This window comes from Electrona antarctica (assembly GCF_951216825.1).
Source record: "Electrona antarctica genome assembly, chromosome: 3".
Lineage (NCBI taxonomy): Eukaryota > Metazoa > Chordata > Actinopteri > Myctophiformes > Myctophidae > Electrona > Electrona antarctica.
Window position 1 is genome coordinate 1,852,457 of NC_136808.1, and position 19,197 is coordinate 1,871,653.

Below are 19,197 nucleotides of genomic sequence, written 5' to 3' on the forward strand. Positions count from 1 at the left end.
AGTACTCAGATGATACAACTTTAATTTCTCTTCTAGATAGTTCCAGTGATCCTGGACTGCACCAACACAGAGTAAATAAAGTGGTTGAATGGAGTGATAACAACGCTCTCATCATTAACACAAAAAAGACAGAAGAGATTATTTTTGGTGCACCTCTAGAGACACACAGATCCCCCATCACTATTCATAGTGAACAGATCAACCAGGTATGTTCATATAAATATCTAGGAGTAGAAATAGATCACCTACTGTCGTGGAAAGATCAGACTGAATCAGTGTGTAAGAAAACAAAGCAAAGAATCTATTTCCTTCGCCGTTTAAGATCCTTTGGTGCTATTAGACGGATTCTTCTTTTGTTTTTCACTTCTGTTATTATGAGTGTTCTTCAGTACTGTAGTACCACCTGGTATGGATGCTTGTCTGTAGCCTTAAAGTCACAGATGCTGCAACAACTAAACATTTGTTCAAAGATTGTTGGACAACCACTTCAGAGGCTCTATACATCCACATATGATAACAGCATCCTAAGGTTAGCAAGGAATATTACCTCTAATACTAGCCATGTCTTGTATGGAGAGTATAGGTTGCTGCCTTCAGGAAGGAGATATGGTGTTCCAGCATACAATAAGGTCAGACTGAAGAGGTCTTTTGTCCATCAATCAACTCTGAGGCTTAATCAGGATTTTGGCCAGAACTAGACTGAGCTGTGGACATTGCTTTCTGCCCTTATGTTCTCTATGTATGTAACTGTATTTTATTTCTTTTTTTTGTCCTGTGTTATGTCAAATGTGTATATGTATTGCATACAAGGCCGCTGGGTCGCAAAACGAATTTCAGTGCGAACTGACAATAAAGTAATATATCATATCATATGGGAGAAATAATGACTAAAAACAACTGCTACGGTGTCACTAAAATCTAAAATAGAACAGGAGTAACAGGACATCACAAAGCCTTCTTACTATAACCACCACGACAATACGTATACATTAGGGATGCACCGAAAGGGAAATTCTTGGCCGAAACCGAATACCGAATATAGGAAACAGTTGGCCGAAAACCAAATGCCGAATATCCGAATATGATTAATATTATATAGCTTTTTTTCCTACCATTGCTGTCATGGCCGTACCTTAACCCATTTTGACCTGAGATCAGATTCTTAAAAAAAAAAAAAGTTTTCTGAAAAAGCTATGTTTTTCGATTTTTCAAAAATAGCAGATCTACAAGCTCATAGTGCGCCACTCGGTGGCGCACTATGAGCTTGTAGATCTGCTATTTTTCAATAGCTAAAGCATAACATAATACTAACACAAAAAGGGGTTCCCGCCCAAAATGGGTTAAAGCTACCTGATTATGGCAAAACTTTACTGAAATAATAATCACTACTATGGGTCCATAATACATTTATTCACTTTCGAATGCATTAATTGCATACACTATTCGGTGATATATTTTCGGCCTATTCGGGCCGAAACCGAATAGGCCGAAAATGCATTTTTAGACATTTTCTGCTGAATATTTTCTGCGGCCGAATATTCGGTGCATCACTAGTATACATATGTATATTATTCAGAACTATAACCACCATGACAATACATATGTATATATTATTGAGAAACACTCTCGACTTGAGTAAAGTTCTCCAAGGACAGTACTGTGCTCCTTCCAAAGTTATAACTGAAATCGCTTTATTGCTCAATCCAGCATTGCACAATGTAGATTGGCACAAAGTATCATCATCTCTTATTTTGCAAATGTTTGTGTTGTTTGTTATGTTCTGTTATTACTGCTGGCTACAGAAGGTATCAGTTGCTATTGCTTCTACAGTATATAACCCATTTAGGCCTGACGTCGACATTTAAAAAATGTCTTCTAAAGTCTGACAGTTTTCTGAAATACCTCATGTTTCTGTATCAGTGGTGCTCCATATTTCATGTCAAGGACCCCCAAAATTATATGTACGGCCACCGACCCCCATCTGAAAATATGTTGTTCCAGGAACCCCTCAGAAGCAAAGATTTGAGTTAAAAACGTTCACTCTGAAAGAATATCTATTCAAAGGTTTGTGCCACATTTTCACGATTTTTCAAAAATAGCAGACCTACAAGCTTGTATGAGCTATGAGCTTGTAGATCTGCTATTTTTCAATAGCTAAATTATGACATAATGTTTAAAACACCAAATGGGGTTCCCGCCCAAAATGTGATAAACAAGGTATCGGTACATATGGTTATGCCTTATTTGCACATCCGATAATAGACGTCACAAAACCTTGGACAATTGATCGATTGACTGATTGCATTGATCAATTCGTCAACGTACATCTACAGATATGATTGATTGACTGCTATATCGATACCCCCCCCCCCCCTGTACAGGTACCGTACGTACATGAGGCCCAAGTACAAGGTGGCCTACAAGATGGTGACAGAGATGGAGTGGAAGTGTTGCCACGGATACAGCGGAGAGGACTGCAACGAGGGTCCGGTCGGCGGCTCTGGAACCCAGGTAGAACCGTCCAGACCCAGACCCCGGCCCGGACAGGGAGGCAGTAGTGGTGGTGGGTACAGTATACATCCATATATCTCTACAGTATGTACATCTACACTCAACAATCTGAATCACAATTACCTTCACTGGTCAAATGGGTTCGCTCACATATAGTACTGTAAAGACATACCGGTAACCCAACATACATAGATAGACCTGTATTGAGCTAAATCAGTTGCCAAGAGGCAGTACAGCAGTTAGAGTTACAGATACAGAGTACGAATAGTACTGTCGGATACAGCAATACAAAGGTAAGAAATAACATTACAGAAGCACCATCAATAAGGAACAGCAAAATACCACAATACAATAGTATATAGACCGACATATCCAGCACAAAAAACACCAATGTTGGCAGTATCCTGCCCAAAGCACAACCCAGTATAATGTAAGTAAAAGGTATACACATAATTTAGCCCAATGTGTTTGTTCAGTAACAGGGGTCCCTTCTCCGGCCCTTTAATAAACAGAAAATACATTTTCAGGTGGGTTGCACATTTTCAACCAATCAGGGGAGAGTACCTTTTCTTTTTTTATCAACTTCAGTTTTCTATTGTTCCAGTTCTAATGTTCTCTGCTCATATCTTTGTGCAATTACTTCCAATTTCACTTGTCTGTCCTGTATCCTGCAAGACAACTAGAAACATTAAAGAGGAATGTGCACGGAGGTGTGTGTGGCCCGGTCTCCTGCGGGAGGTTTGCACGTGTGCAGTGTAAACAGGAACTGCGATGATGGAGTGTTCCAGCAGAGGTGCTAGATAGAAAGCTCATAACTTGTGATTTAAACAGCAGTCACCCTTTCCCCTTTCAAATGTGTTATATCATCCACAGCACTTGAATGAACAGTATCCATGTTCCTTTGTCATTTCACAAAAATAAAAGTTGAACGCATTCAAAGCGAGCATCAAAAGAACATGGAAAATATACAAAAACATTAACATTACAGTACATTTACTTTACTTACCTTTGTCTTTCAGTCTGTTATACACAACATTTTTTCCACACAGTTATGAAATTGATTTACTTTTTAAAATAAAAACAAAATCAACATTGTACCCGATGTGGACAAAATCGTAAATCTTCGTCCCCCAGATTCCCGCAAATAGGGAATGTCGCGAGGGGGGGCGTGACCCCCCCAAACGCGAAGGAGATTCCACACTCGCCACCCAGGCGGCTCGATTCGCCGTATTCACAGTTTCCTCTCTGTTTTACCGCGACCGCTTCCCCCCAGTGGAAGTTTGAGAACCACTGATCTACATGTATTTAACCCATTTTGGGCGGGAACCCCTTTTGGTGTTAGCATTATGTTATGCTTTAGAAAAATCGAACAACGACTGACATAGAAACATAGCTTTTTCAGAAAACTGTCAGGATGTAGAAGACATTTGTAGAATCTGATCTACGGTTGGTTTGTTTGTATAGGCGTGCAACCGGAACGAGGGGACGGCGACAAGATGAGACAGCTGGAGGAGAAGGTCCAGAGCCTGACCAAGGAGCTCAACAAGGTGCAGTCCACCCTGAGGGGGATGAACGACCGCTTCCAAGGCTCCAATGGAGGACGGAACCCCGCCGACGCCGCCCAGCCGGCCATCACAGAGACCATCCACAGCATTCAGACCAAGCTGGACCAGCTGGACAACCGGACGCAGGTGAGGCGGCCGCGGCTTCTGTCTGTCTGTCTGTCTGTCTGTCTGTCTGTCTGTCTGTCTATAAAATGGCATTTTATCTGATGCATTTTATTTGATTTGATCATTTTATCCAGCAGCGACATTTCACGTTTTAAAAAAGCGAGACATGTTGTGACAAAAACAAAACACGCGTCTGGTGTTATGTAACCTATATGTTGGCATACAATTCGAAACAATTCAAAACTCTTGTGTGCACAGCTCCTTACTGAAGAGAATCCAGGAGAAATAAGCTATGACCCCTTCTTGATTTCTCCTGTTAAATCCAGGAGAAAGCTATGGCCCCTTCCAGCCAGCAAAATGAGAAACAGTTTAAACACTTAACACTTAGGCCGCTATCATTTATTGAAAAATTAGGATCTAATTCACGCCAGCATTTTTTTTATTTGAGCTCTCATTTTGAAAAGCCGCCATTTCCGGTCCATGAGCAGTAGTCATAACCTAGGAAACTACACGGAGCGGACAGGCCTTGTTTACCATCTGAAGCCAGACCGGAGCTCTGCAGAGCTCCAGATCGTCATATCTGTGCCGTCAAAGAAACGCTGTTTTGACCAAAATGCCATCTGGGACAAGGAATACAGGCGATTGAAAGAAATGGATAGAATTATAGATTATTATAGATAGATTATTATGGCGACGACGATCTAAGATGGGCGATCCAGTGCTGTGCTAACAACACAGCTAGCTAACCGGCTAACGTGAGTAGCATTATGGCTCGAGCAATCGAACGCGCCATAAAAGCGCAATTGCCAAAGGCCGTCGGCAATGGCGTTAAGCGTCAGTATCAAAATTAGGCGTCAATTGACTTTAATCGTCGGCAATGGCGCTGAAAGTATTAAGCTCTATTTTATTGTTTAGCTAATTTTTGGAAAAAAAAATTGACAAATCTCACAGCGGTTCTTTTCAGAAAGGGGGTCTGGGGCCAAATACGTATATATATCATTGACATGAAAATGTTTGAGAACCGCTGTCATCTTGTATCGTCTGCATTGTCTCATTCGTTTAAGCATTCTGCTTTCCTCTCCTAACCCCAGGCCCATGACAAGACTCTGGTCAGCATCAACAACCATCTGGTGAACGGGAAGGGCAACGATCTGGACGGCGAGCTGCTTGGAGGAGGAGGAGGAGGAGGAGGAGGAGGCGCTAAAGGAGGAGGAGGAGGCTTCAACTCCCTGAAAGAGGAGATCCTGAGAGAGCTGGAAAGGAGGGTGTCGCTCTCCTGTTCCTCCTGCCAGGTATAGCGCTCAATCCATGCTCCAATGACACGTTTGAACTTTGAACCCGTTTAGGACTGAGACCATATTCTATACAAATGTCTTCTAAAATCCTGACGGTTTTTCTGAAAAACCCTATGTTTCTTAACTGGTTCTCAAACTATTTCATGTCAAGGACCCCCAGAAATTATATGTACTTGGTTAAAGTGGTTAATAGCTAAATTGACACAGATGCGTTCCAGTCCTTAACGGGTTAACCCATTTTGGGCGGGAACCCCTTTTGGTGTTAGCATTATGTTATGCTTTAGCTATTGAAAAATAGCAGATCTACAAGCTCATAGCTTGTAGGTCTGCTATTTTTGAAAAGTCGAAGAACGACTGACATAGAAACACAGCTTTTTCAGAAAACTGTCAGGATGTAGAAGACATTTTTATAATCTGATCTCAGGTCAAAATGGGTTAAAGGAGAAATCCAGACCAAAGCACATGTACCCTGAATCAGTTTATAAACATACATACATGTTGGCCAATTTACAAGAAGTCTACACAATTAGAGAATGTAGAATGTTTTTACCAGCTGCGAAGCAGGCTGGTCTACAATCTATCAGGTTGGTAGTGGCAACTTATCATCTCATTGGCTGCCGTAGTCACCTATCTTTCTGATTGGCTGCCTCGTCTCTAGGCAACCAGACGCTTTTTGCATCTAGCCGACCTCTCCAATAATAAATAACACACAAATAACAAATAACAAATAACACACACCCAAATACAGATAGACACAGATATTTACATTTCATAGCACAATTCTGCAGATATAATAACGCAGCTGGTAGTTAAATGATGTTCGTCAATTCTTGTTTTTATTTTCATCAACATTTGCAACATTTTTGGAATTGTAACAACCACAAAATATGAATTGTACCCGGAGAGGCTAAAATCTCATTAAAATGGTCTTCCGTGGCTCAAATAACCAAATAAATAATGGACCTTGATATGAAAAGGTGAATGGCGGCGTGTTTCCTCCTCCGCGTCATCAGTGCCCATACCCGAGGCGGGGTTGGCTGGTGGAGTTTCTGTGTGGAGTTTGCATGTTCTCCCCGTGTCCCCTAGGTATAGGTACCCTCACAAAAAACATGCAGTAATCCTGGTCTCTAAACTACCTCCCCCTGGCCAGCCGGGGCGCCTGATGGAGGGGAAAGGAACTGGTTGGAATAACGTGTTCCTTCCACGCGCTACGTCCAACCAGGGAAACTCCTCCCTGTCAGGTGTAAAGGAGCAACTTGGACACTCAGGCATGAAGGAAGCATGAGTTCAAGTCCGTTGCTCTCCCCATGTCCCCCATATATGGGGACTAGGCTGGCGGAGGGTGTGCAGAGCCCAGGATCACATTAGATCATTGACACAGGGGTGAAAAATGGGTTACAAAATCGTGGGATAAAAAATATTTAAAGAGAAAAGGGTTGAAAACCACTGTTGTTAAACAATGTTTTATTTTTATTTTCCTACGCCTGCAGGCGGGCGTGGAGGACTTGAGTCGGCAGCAGCAGGAGGACCGCGAGCGGATCCGCGCCCTGGAGAAGCAACTGAGCGCCGTGGACGCGCGCTACCACGCGCGGCTGGAGGGCATGAGGCGCGAGGTGGCGCGCTCGCAGGGCTGCTGCGACAACGTCCAAGACCTCAAGGACCGCGTCACCGACGCTGAGCGGAAGATCAGCTCGGCCTCGGAGAGCTACGACGACATCCAGAACCGCCTGGACACGGCGCTGGGCGGCGCCGGAGGAGGAGGTTATTATTATAGTTCAACCCATTTCTGACGGGAACCCCCTTTTGGTGTTTTAACCCATTTTGACCTGAGATCAGATTCTAAAAATGTCTTCTACATCCTGACAGTTTTCTGAAAAAGCTGTTTCTATGTCAGTCGTTCTTCGATTTTTCAAAAATAGCAGACCTACAAGCTCGTAGCGCGCCTATGAGCTTTGAATATATATTCTTTCACAGCGAATGTTTTTAACTCATATGTTTGCTTCTGGGGGGGGGGTCCCCTGGAACAACATATTTTCAGATGGGGGTCGCCCTACACATAATTCTGGGGGTCCTTGACATGAAAATGTTTGAGAACCACTGATACAGAAACATGTGTTTTTCAGAAATATGTCAGGATTTAGAAGAGATTTGTGAATCGTCCTCAGGCCTAAATGGGTTAACTAAAACTAACGGAAAAAAACGAACTCAAATTAAAAAAACATTTTTCGTTAACTGAACTAAATAAAAACTGGAAAAGGAGAAGAAGAACGTTAACTAACTGAAACTGTATGGTGTGTTTACAAAACAAACTAAAACTAACTGAAATGATTGACAAAATGCCCTTAGTTTTCATTTTTGTCAATTTATTTATTACGCTTAATCTGCAACTGAATATTCTTTTTTTTTTAAATGCTATCTTTTCTTGAGTATTTAGTATTAATAACACTAAAGGTGCGTTCAGACTTGAATTTAAATATCCGCCTCGGTTCGTCCCGTTTGTGCTGCGCCAGGTCGCGGCGCGCCCGTTCGCGGCGCTCGCGCAACTTCTCGTCTTTGCGTTGACTTTGTATGTAATCACGCCGGTCTAACCATCCACGTCTGAACACACCTTACTAATAAACTAATAAAAACTAAACTGAAACTAAGCGTTGTCACAACGTTTTCAGTAATTAAATAAATAAAAACTATCAAACCCCGCTCTAAAAAACGAACTAAAACTAACTGAATTAGAAACAAATGAGTCCAACTATTATAAAACCTTGCAGGAGGAATTGGAGGTGCAGGAGGAGGTGGTGCAGGGGGACGAGGCCACGGTGGCAGCGGAGGTGGAGGTGGTGTCGGTGTCGGTGGAGGTGTCGGAGGTGTCGGTGGAGGTGGTGGTGGTGTCGGTGTCGGTGGAGGTGTCGGAGGTGGTGGTGTCGGTGGAGGTGTCGGTGGAGGTGGTGGAGGTGTCGGTGGAGGTGGTGGTGGTGTCGGTGGAGGTGGTGGAGGTGTCGGTGGAAACGGTGGAGGTGGAGGTGGTGGTGGTGGACGATTCCCTGGCGTTGGAAGTGGAGGGACAGGTAGGCCCCAATTATTCACTAATCGCCTGATTGAGGTTGTTTGAGATAATCGCAATTATTATTTCTTCATAATCATCGGAAATCGTTTACATTCTTATTTTGGCCATAGCACCTTATTTGTTTGTAATTATTGGTTACCTTGGTACTATGGGTCGTTTATGTTAATTGTCTCCACCAGGCTGAAGGCATGGGGAGAGAGTATGTGTTGCACTCCGTCCGTGTCTGTGTCTGTCCGTGTGTGTGTCCGTCCCGTCCGTGTGTCCGTCCGTCCGTCTGTTACCAGCTAATCTCCGGCACCGTTAACCCAGTCGATGCCAAATTTAGCACGCACACTCCCTGGATGACAACGATGAACCTCTGCCCCAAATTTATGGAGCCACCAGGAGGCCGACTTTTGAAAAGCATTTTTTGATATTACTCCTCCAGATTCTGTCCAAAAATCCCGCAAATCGTTACACACTATCTCTATAGTCATGTGTTCAAGATGGATCCGTCCGATATTTCATATTCCATCCTAATTGGCTAACATTGGCTTTCAAAGTTTGCAGGATTGGCCCGTTTTGAACAAAAAGCCTCAAATCATGAACGGAGCGTGAAATTTACGTGAAATCTTTCACAGACTTTCCTACTAGGCTGAGGAATATATCCTTTTCACATTGGCCTGTTATAGCGCCACCAGGAGGCCACAACCTGACCTGCCCTGGTAGAGACCTGTGCGGCTGAGGGGCACTTTTTCTAGTTGGGTTTCAAATTAATTTGATTTATAATTTCCAATATTCAATGTTCAAAAACATGATTTAAAACCGTTAATCACAATCATTTGTATGACAATGGGCTATATGCAACTCTTCCTACTTCCAGGTCACTTCCCTACTTCCTTCACAGGTGTTACCAATGATACTAATTAAGGCTCTGTTCCATTTAGTGTGCAGTGGTTCTCAAACTTCTTCATTTCAAGGACCCCCATAATTCAGAGAGTGGACAAATGGAACCAAATGGACCCTTACGGGGGTCCATTTGGTTTCATTTGTACACTCTCAGAGTTCACACACCCATACGGGGCCATTTGGAACACACTCAAGAACACTTTGAGACCCACAGGTGTAGCAGAGTGTTTCCAGTGATCCAAAACGCACAATAGCAGCACCCTGACTCTGTTGGACCAAGCAGAATGGAACAGAGCCTTCATTAGTATAACACCTGTGGAGGAAGCAGAGAAGGGTCCCGTTCAAATGTAATTTTGATTTATAGGTTCCAATGTTCAACGCCAAACACATGATTCCAAACCGCTAATCACAGTCATAACACTTTCCTGCACGGTGACAGCAGGCGGCGGCGCGGTGACGGAGGAGCGCCTGGACGCGCGCCTGCGGGAGCTGGAGCGCCGTCTGAACGGCAGCCTGCTGCGCACCGAGGAGAGCTGCTCCTACGTGGAGGGCGACCTGAAGGACTACTTCCACCGCGAGCTGGGCGACCTGCGCACCGTCTTCCTGGACCGCTTCGACGACCAGGCCTTCCGCATCGGCGACGTGGAGTCGGACGTGGAGCTGGTGAAGAAGCGCGTGGGCGACCACGACGGGAGGCTGGCGCGGCTGGAGAACGCCACGGCGCTCCTGGACCGCAGGGCGGAGGAGTGCGGCTGCGGGACGACGACGACGGGAGGAGGAGGGGGGAGGGAAGGAGGGTCGGGAGGCGTCGGGGGGGCCGGTGGTGGCAGCAGCGGAGGAGGAAGAGGTGACGGAGACAGAGGAGGAACAGGGGGGACGACGGGCGGAGGGAGGTGGGACGGTAGGAGGCCAGGGGTGGGAGGAGGAGGAGGAGGAGGGGGGACGGGCGGCAGGCTGCCGGGAGCGGGAGGCGAGAACACGGAGAAGAGCCTGGAGTGGAGGGTGGTCGCCAACGAAGATCAGATCCATCGCTTCAACACGCACCTCAAAAACCTCTCGGTGTCCGGAGACTCCCTGCTGGATAAGGTGAAAAGCTCTTTTCCCCCTCCCCTCCTAAAACATGATCATCAGCTACTATGATTGATTATACTAGGAGGAAGATTGTTTCTTTGTTGTTGTTTTTTCAAATTCGTGTTAAAATTATGTTTTTATGTGGCCACACCCACCAGTTCATTAAGCATACCTGGTTTCCACCTTAGCACCTGAACTTAAGCCTTGCTCACTGCTGTTGATAATGTTATAATGTATGGCAGCGATATCGTGGGCCAATCCAATGTGCTTAACGTATCCAAAACACTTTAAACTGAGCAAATTGGACCTCCCCTTCCAGAGATAACGGCCAAAACGTCTTGAAAACGTCTTTAGTTTAATGTGGGCTATAGTGGTGTATTTTTTTTTCTCTCTAGAGAGGCTGCTGTATCGATACAGCAGCACCATGAAATCTGGGTGACTGCAGTGTTGACAAACGCGCCTCTGTTTAACGCTATCAAAGCCCCTCTTGCAGTGCACTCCCTTCCCAGACCCCTTGTTAGGATGTTTATATATATATCTAGTAACTGCCTTCCATTTACATTTCACAAAAGCTTTGCTCTTGTCGTACGTTCCACTCCAAAAAAAAGCGCTTGAGAAACCTGTGCAATTCATCCAGACCAAAAGCAAAGCCCCCCGCTGTTAATTTTGCATCGCATTGTAAACAGCTGTGCCTCGTTATAACCACAAAAGTTTCTAACTTGCAGTCACAGTCGCGTTACTTTTCAGTTGTGTGGTACTTTTAACTGTAACAGAAAGTTCTATCCAGACTCCACACAGTCCCATCTCCCAGTCACGGAGCTGGGACTGACACAGACTCCACAGTCCCATCTCTGGGACTGACACAGACTCCACAGTCCCATCTCTGGGACTGACACAGACTCCACAGTCCCGCGACGACGAGCAGCCAGAAGTGTTGCCAGTATAGCTCTATGGCAGAAACAAGCAACCAGGTCTATAAAAAAATAAGCCAAAAAGAAGAACACTGGTCCTTTCTGGCCAGTGTTGCCAAATCTGTTTATAAGCAATTTTGGGATTATTTTTGTGTAAAGTAGATTGAAAAGATATTGGGGGTCCTTGGCATGAATATGTTTGAGAACCACTGCTCTAAAACAATATTAGACAATGTTTGAGCCACAAACACATGTCCTTGCTCTCTCTCTTCTCCTTTTGCCTGAATTAAATAGGCCTAAGTAGCCTATGTTAGTTTGTTTTATGGAAACAGTTGTTTGTGTTGAATGTGCTAATTGCACAGAATTATTCAAAAGAGAGAAAATGGGCAAGCCATAAAATAATGCACATAGCACTTGTTATGTGGAAATAATCATTAATGTTGTCATTTTATCAACCGGCCCCTGGCCCCATGCCACATGTTCAGCTATTTGAGTATCCCTGATGTATGTTATGATAATGGGGGAGGGGTAAGAGGAGGGGATGATTTCATGACGTCACTAAAGTGGTGTATTTTCGATTGAGCCTTTTGACTCGGAGGCTTTTAGCTTCCAGGAAGAAAGCAAAAATACACAGGGAAGACATATTTTAATATTCTAACCACACCTGGGGGTCTATTAGAGCAGGGGTTCTCAACCCGTGGGATGCGACCCCTCAGGGGGTCGCCAAATTCTTTTTGGGGGTCCCCAAATTATTTTCCAATTTTTGTATTATTATTATTTTTTCAACTGAATGGCTGGAATATGGAAATGAAGAGTTTATATAATAGGCCTACACATAGTACATGCATAAACTTTCCTTAATGATTATATCTGGTTTCAGTATTCAATTATGATATATTTTCTCTATTATAAGGTTATTTTTGCAGTCAGTTTGTATTGGCGGTGGGGATGGGGGGCGGGGCAGGGGTCACGAGACATGGCCAAAGCATTTCCTGGGGTCCCCAGCCAAAAAGGTTGAGAACCCCTGTATTAGAGTAATGTTAACTCCATAGACACGTACAAAACAGAAAAAGTACAAAAATCACGGCGCTCCATCTTTAAAGTATTTCCTGTGTGAACGGTGCCTCAAGGAATCAACACAATATTTCTCATAATGTTTATCCTGTTACGATTAAAGGTGGTCGACCTGAGCCACGACGTGCGCAAGATCAAGGCTCTGACGGGAGACCACGGGGAGCACTTCAACCGCATCGTCACCGAGGTGGAGACGCTGGGCCACGACTGCGAGCTGTGCAGCCGGATGGAGGACGAGCTGCGCAAGCTGAAGAACCACACCCAGCACGCCCTGGACCGCTTCGGGAGACGCATCGACGCCATCGGCGGAGCGGGCGGCGGAGCGGGCGGGACGGGCGGCGGAGCGGGCGGCGGGACGGGCTTGGGGCAGAAGAACTTGTGCTCCCAGGCGTGCTCCGGGCTGCGGGAGGAGGTGTTCCGGCTCAGGGAGGACGTGCAGAGATGTACGGGACAGTGCAAGATCCGACTGGACGGACCCACGGGTTAGTGTTCTATATCTTTATCTTTATTTTTATTATTTTCATTATTAGTATCACTATTATTAGTATTTTGGTAGGTGTTTCAGTGCAGTTGCTTCTGGTCTTGATGTAGTGTTTGAGTGGTTTGGAGAGCATCTATGTTTTGTTGATGTTGTCAGTGTATTGTTCTGTGTCGACATGTTTAATGTATTGTTTTGTCCATGTACTGTATTCATTGTGTTGTGCCCGAGGACCCCCTCTAAAACGAGATGATACATCTCAAGGGGCTATCCTCTAAAGGAAATACATTTCAATATATATGGTCATCCTAGTTAGAATAGTCTCAACTATATACCTACCTCCATCCGTCCATAGAATCAATCCATCCGTCCATCTGCTGGCCTGCCAACCCTACTTTCCTCAATATTATTAGTTCCTACGTCTTTGTCAGAGAATAAGGCCCCTTTTTACACGAGAATGGCTTCCATAGAAATAAAGTACCGTTTTGCATTGGCCCGTTTAGACGACAATGCCGTTTTCGGGGGGTTGAAAACGGGGGGTTGAAAACGGGCCAAAACGATGAATCCGCAAAACGTGTGACATCATGGCTGACGTCGGCTCACGTCGCTTATGTTTATTACATTGGTGCAGAGCCGTAGACGCTATTAGAAGTTCCTAGAACGAGCAAGCGCTCCCTCGCCCCGCTCGTCCTACGAATACAAATGTAGCGACTCGTGAGCCGCTCGCTCTTATTGGTAAACCGGGATCTCGGACGCAATTCCGACGGAGCATTAGTTCCCGACATGCAGGAACAACGGTCGGACTACCGCTCGAACATTCGCTGCTCGCGTGCTTGCGGTTATGGTTAGGTTAGGGATAGAGGTAGGTTGGTTATGGTTAGGTTTGGTTATGGTTAGTTAGGGATAGATATAGGTTGACGGTCTAATGACCGTCGGACCAAATAAAACATGTGTCGGAACTTAGTACTGCACCCATGTAAACCATGATGTAAACAAACGAAAGCCTTGGATAAAGGCGCTATATAAATGCACCATAGGAAGTAGAACGGAGAAGTGGTTCTGCTACGCATGCGTGCCTGGTCTATCTGGCAGTGCGTCAGCGCCACCTAGCCACCTGGCATGCACACTACAACAGCGCTTTCAGTCACTGTTGCGTATCCGTGTTAACCCATTTTGGGCGGGAACCCCTTTTGGTGTTTTAAACATTGTTATAATTTAGCTATTGAAAAATAGCAGTTCTACAAGCTCATAGCGCGCCACCGAGTGGCGCGCTACGAGCTTGTAGATCTGCTATTTATGAAAAATCGTGAAAATATTTATTTCAGAAAACTGGAGGATTTAGAAGATTTTTTTTAAATGTTGAGGTCAGGTCTAAATGGGTTAAAAAACGCTGAGAAAAAAGTAACAACGCAACAGGGAACTTTGCCGTTTTCTCTGGAGACCTTGTAAAAGTGGCTTATACATTTTCCTCTTTCCTCTTACTACTCTTACAGGAGGTGGAGTTGGTGGTACCGGCGGTGGAGTCGGTGGTACCATGGGTGGAGCTGGTGGAGCCGGCGGTACCAGCGGTGGAGCTGGTGGAGCGGGCGGCACCAGCGGTAGCGGCGGCGTTCCCGGTAGAGAGGGTGGATTGGACTCGGATAAGTCTCTGGACGGCCACAGCGTGATCGGAGGAACCCTGAACAACAACCAGCTGAAGACCATGCAGGGCCAGCTGTCGGACGTCATCCTGACCTTCAGCTCCATCAACGACACGCTGAAGGGCCTGGAGCACACCGTGCACAAGCACGGCAGCGTCATCACCGACCTAGGTACCGTATACTAGGGCATTCACTTCTAGTCATTTTTACTAGTTGACTAGTTGCCTAGTTTACTAGTCGACTAGTTGTTTAACTACCTATTATGTAAAAAAAAAAAAAAAAAAAAAACTTTTTATTTTATTTATTTTTTTAATAAATATTTGTACATTGAAAAACTGTGTACATGGTGACTATAACTATAACTATTTTTTTTTATCAACTAGTCAACTAGTACCAACAAGGTTGACTAGTGGATTTACTAGTAGACTAGTAAACTAGTTGACTAGTTGCTTAATGCCCTACCGTATACTACCGCACGTACACGCCGCTTCTTCAACTGTTTGGTAAAGGTGGTTCAGTGATCACATCTCACCCGCGTCACACAGCACAACGTGGGTGAGTGCGTTGTGTGTATTCAGCTCGCTAACAAGCTCAACACATACGCCCTCAATTGTATGGTTCATTTTTTAGGCGGTCTTTTAACCAGAACACCAGTTCACTTTTCATACATCCCTCCACCTCACAGCCTCCCCCTGTGCCATTTAACCCATTTTGACCTGGGAAGAAAAGAAAAACAAGAGCAGTAATGCAATACAGTGAGGACATGAATAACAAAAAATTAAAAGATCAAATTAAAAGCAAGGGTGTAGAAGTGGGTCTTGAGCTGTGCTTAAAAAATGTCTACAGAATGAAAAATGAGATGAGATAACCGATAACCGAGTACGTTTGGCACTGCTGCGCACACAGGAAACACCAAGGACAAGATCATCACGGAACTGGACAAGATCCAGCAGGAGGTGACGGAGCACATCGAGGAGAGCCGCGACCGCCTGGAGGGCATGGACAGGGACGTGCGGCGCTTCGAGAGCACCCTGGTGGTGGAGATGGGAGACTGCAAGCGCTCCGGGGACGGCCTGGAGAAGAGGCTGTCCAAGATGGAGGGAGTGTGTGGTCGTCTGGACGGTGTCTCTGACTCCCTGCAGAGGATCAAAGACGGTACGAGATCGACTACACAGAATGTATCATATTGTGCTGAATGTGAGACGACTCTTTTTATAAGACCACCCCCCATTTTTCAAGACCCATTTGTTTTTTTTGTTTTTTTTTGTGGCTTTCCCCTTTATTTTATTTAATATTATTATTATGACTCTTCACATACTAGAGCATGTCTGAAATAAGTGTCAGAGCTGAAATCAACATGTAAATATGAAATAAATGCTTAAACATGTAGCTACTAGCTAGGTGTAATGTTAGAGACCACAGAAGTGAACTTTTAAGCCTGTTTTCTCAACTCGCTGTTTCTCTGCAAGACATTACTCTATAAGCCATATCTCCAAAACTGGTGGGTCAAACTGAACAACCAATATGTCAATTTGAAGCTATGATTCCCTGCTTTCATGACATGAAAAAACGAAAATTAAAAAAAAATCCAATGGCAGTCCCTCAGTCAAATTTAGTCACAAATGCTCTCCCCATATGGTTCAGGTCTGAACAAGCACGTGTCGGGGCTGTGGAGCTGCGTGAGCGGTCTGAACAGCACCGTGGTCACACACGGAGGCCTCATCGACTACATCCAGACCACGCAGATGGACGGCGTCCACGGCCGGATCAAGAGCCTCAACTCCTCGGTCGTATACATCCTCAAAGAGCTGGACGGCCTCTCGGAGCAAGACCTGACCGGCAAGTCCACCTATATTGTACTCCTACTGTACTCCATTCTATTCTATTTCCCAGCGGCTCTCTCAACCTCTCTCATTTGAAGGATTGATTGTGACGCACTAGGCCACAGGCTCCCTTTGGGAACACTTTATTTTTTTTTAATCTCTGGGACCTCAATCTACACTGTAAAGTATCAGTGTTTATTATTTAACTCTGGGGCCCCTTTTCCACCGGTTAGTCCATGAGCCAGAGCTCCAAAATTGGAACGTTAATTTTGAATTGAGTGTGCAAAACCATACCTATATTAGATTGTTATCACCATGAAACTTCCCCAATTGAGTACTTGCACGAAGACAATGATTTATTGTATTACAAATTTTACATTTTTAAATATGCAAATGAGGCATTATGTAGGAAAATGTGCAAAATAATCGAAAATATGGAAAAGCTACTACTGTGGAAGGGTTATCATGTATTAATTTACTTCCTATCCTATAAACCTATAAACAATTTAATATAGGTCTAGTTTTTCCCACCAATTTTGGAGCTCTGGCTCATGGACTAAGAACCAAAAAGAACTGAACCGGTTCCCATTGGGAACCAACCGGTGGAAAGGGGGTCTGAGAGTGTACAAATGGAACTGGTCCATTTGGTTCCATTTGTACACTCTCAAGCCCCGCGATTCCACCAAAATAACTGCGTTGCGTTCTAGATTATTGGAACCTTGGTGCTTTCATGGAACCCGCGGCCATTTTTTGGTTAACCAACTCAGTGCATATAAAACTCTTTTATATAATATAAAACTCTCGTTTAATATTAGGCGGGGGAAAGAAATAACCAAACTGGTTCAACCCCAGTGGAAAAAGGGCCCTGTTTCCGGGCACCTCAGTAGACCTTGCCAAGCTAAAACTACAAAATGACGTCATTTCGCGGGTCATTGACCGGCCATTTTAAATCCATTGGACCCTCAAAATGTCTGCTAAAGCCCACTAACTCCAGCACCTCACCCTCTCACATGCGAGTAATTGACAATATATAAAGTCACAACACCAACTTTGATGAGGCAGTATTGCTTTGTTTTCTTCATTTCCTGAAAAATGAAAAATTTTGGAGTTAGGTGGTTTCTTTCCGGTATTTAAGCAAGTATTTAATCTAAATTCCGTACCTCTTGTTTGTCCTGCATTATAGGCCCTGTGTTGCTGCATAGAGGTTTGGGTGTTTTTCGTGACGTTCAGCTGTTCCACTATACAATAACGTATGCTGCATTTAATGCTGCACTTTTTCTTCCAAATTTTTCAACAAGGGCAATTGATGGGGGAAATAGTGGATTCAGTGGAAGCATTGATGAAGTAGGGTATAGCTTCCTTCAGGGGATCCAAATGGATGCTTAATGGACGCTTACGGGTCCATTGTTTCCATTTGTGCACTCTCAGGGAGTTATTCTATATATGGGTAGGGATGGAGCTCGATAACCGATACCCGATAAAATCCGATAACAAGCTCATTGAGTACCCGTTATCAATACGTTTTGGGCTTATCAAGCCTGTTATGGACGGCCCATGACATCATGTTCAAACAATCATGGCAAGAGGCGATCAAGAAATAAATGTAATCATCCATGCTGGCACAAACATGTCGGTCTAAAAGTGTATTGATACCTGCCAACCAGCGCTGCCAGGGTAAACAAAACAGTTTCTTTAAGATTATTTTATTGGTGAAAAGGTCAATTGGCCTGTTAGAAATGTACTGTATTTGAAGGGCCTAGTAAAAGATACTGGTTTTGTTCAGAATTTATTGTCTCTTTACTGTCTTTCCACTAAATAATAGCAAATGCTAGTGGGCTCGATAAGAACCCGGCTGGATAAGCCTGATCGATAAGGTGATCGTTATCAATACCAAGCTCCATCCCTATATAGCCTATGGGGTTATATCTTAGAGTATATATGAATGAGACGGCACCCGGATGAAACCCTGAGGCGAAATGGACATAGTGGCCGAATTTGATATTGCAGCGTGGGCCCAAACACATGAACGCGCTGGTCCGTTGACTATCATTGTGCACGTTCACGATGACACGTGAACGCTGAATGCCTACAATGATAGTCAGCGGCAGCGCGTTCATGAATGCACCTACCCAGAATGCACAGTGAAATCGCCTCATGCGCTTTTGAGCAACTTAATGCAAGTGGATGGGAGGAGAACTCGGGTGCCGTCTCTATTCATATATACTCTAAGGGTTATATATATTAAAAGGTGAAATTAAAAGGTTTGATAAACACTGGTCTACAGTATTAATGCAGCAAAGATGCAGGATCCATACTGTGAAATGGGACTTCTACAAGGACGAACGGTGTTAAACTAAACCCATGTGTCCATGTACCGTGTTATGTGTACTTCTAAAAGTTCTAAACCTAACGCTGTCCAGTCTGAGAGATTGGATTCCTTTCAAAGCAAAGCAGGCTAACCTTAAATGACCCTTTTATAGGAGAGACAAACAAAGCAAGAAATTAACCCATTTTGGGGGCGGGAACCCCTTTTGGTGTTAGCATTATGTTATGCTTTAGCTATTGAAAAATAGCAGATCTACAAGCTCATAGCGCGCCACCGAGTGGCGCGCTACGAGCTTGTAGGTCTGCTGTTTTTGAAAAATCGAAGAACGACAGACATAGAAACATAGCTTTTTCATTAAACTGCCAGGATGTAGAAGACATTTTTAGAATCTGATCTCAGGTCAGAATGGGTTTAAACAAAGTAGTTTAGCAGTTTGAGAAGCCATTAGG

General features: G+C 44.4%; 1 protein-coding gene across 1 annotated transcript in view; it reads left to right on the forward strand.

The window, feature by feature from the left end:
- Positions 1–19,197, forward strand: part of LOC306920615 (EMILIN-1-A-like) — a 109,315-nt gene that overhangs the window by 82,720 nt on the left and 7,398 nt on the right. Inside the window, exons 3-12 of the mRNA XM_079497425.1 lie at positions 2,382–2,563; positions 3,976–4,202; positions 5,273–5,473; positions 6,967–7,237; positions 8,242–8,424; positions 9,865–10,511; positions 12,585–12,963; positions 14,453–14,770; positions 15,506–15,754; positions 16,244–16,438. Of these exons, the coding sequence (XP_079353551.1) occupies positions 2,382–2,563; positions 3,976–4,202; positions 5,273–5,473; positions 6,967–7,237; positions 8,242–8,424; positions 9,865–10,511; positions 12,585–12,963; positions 14,453–14,770; positions 15,506–15,754; positions 16,244–16,438 (2,852 nt within the window). The remainder of the gene's footprint in view (positions 1–2,381; positions 2,564–3,975; positions 4,203–5,272; positions 5,474–6,966; positions 7,238–8,241; positions 8,425–9,864; positions 10,512–12,584; positions 12,964–14,452; positions 14,771–15,505; positions 15,755–16,243; positions 16,439–19,197) is intronic.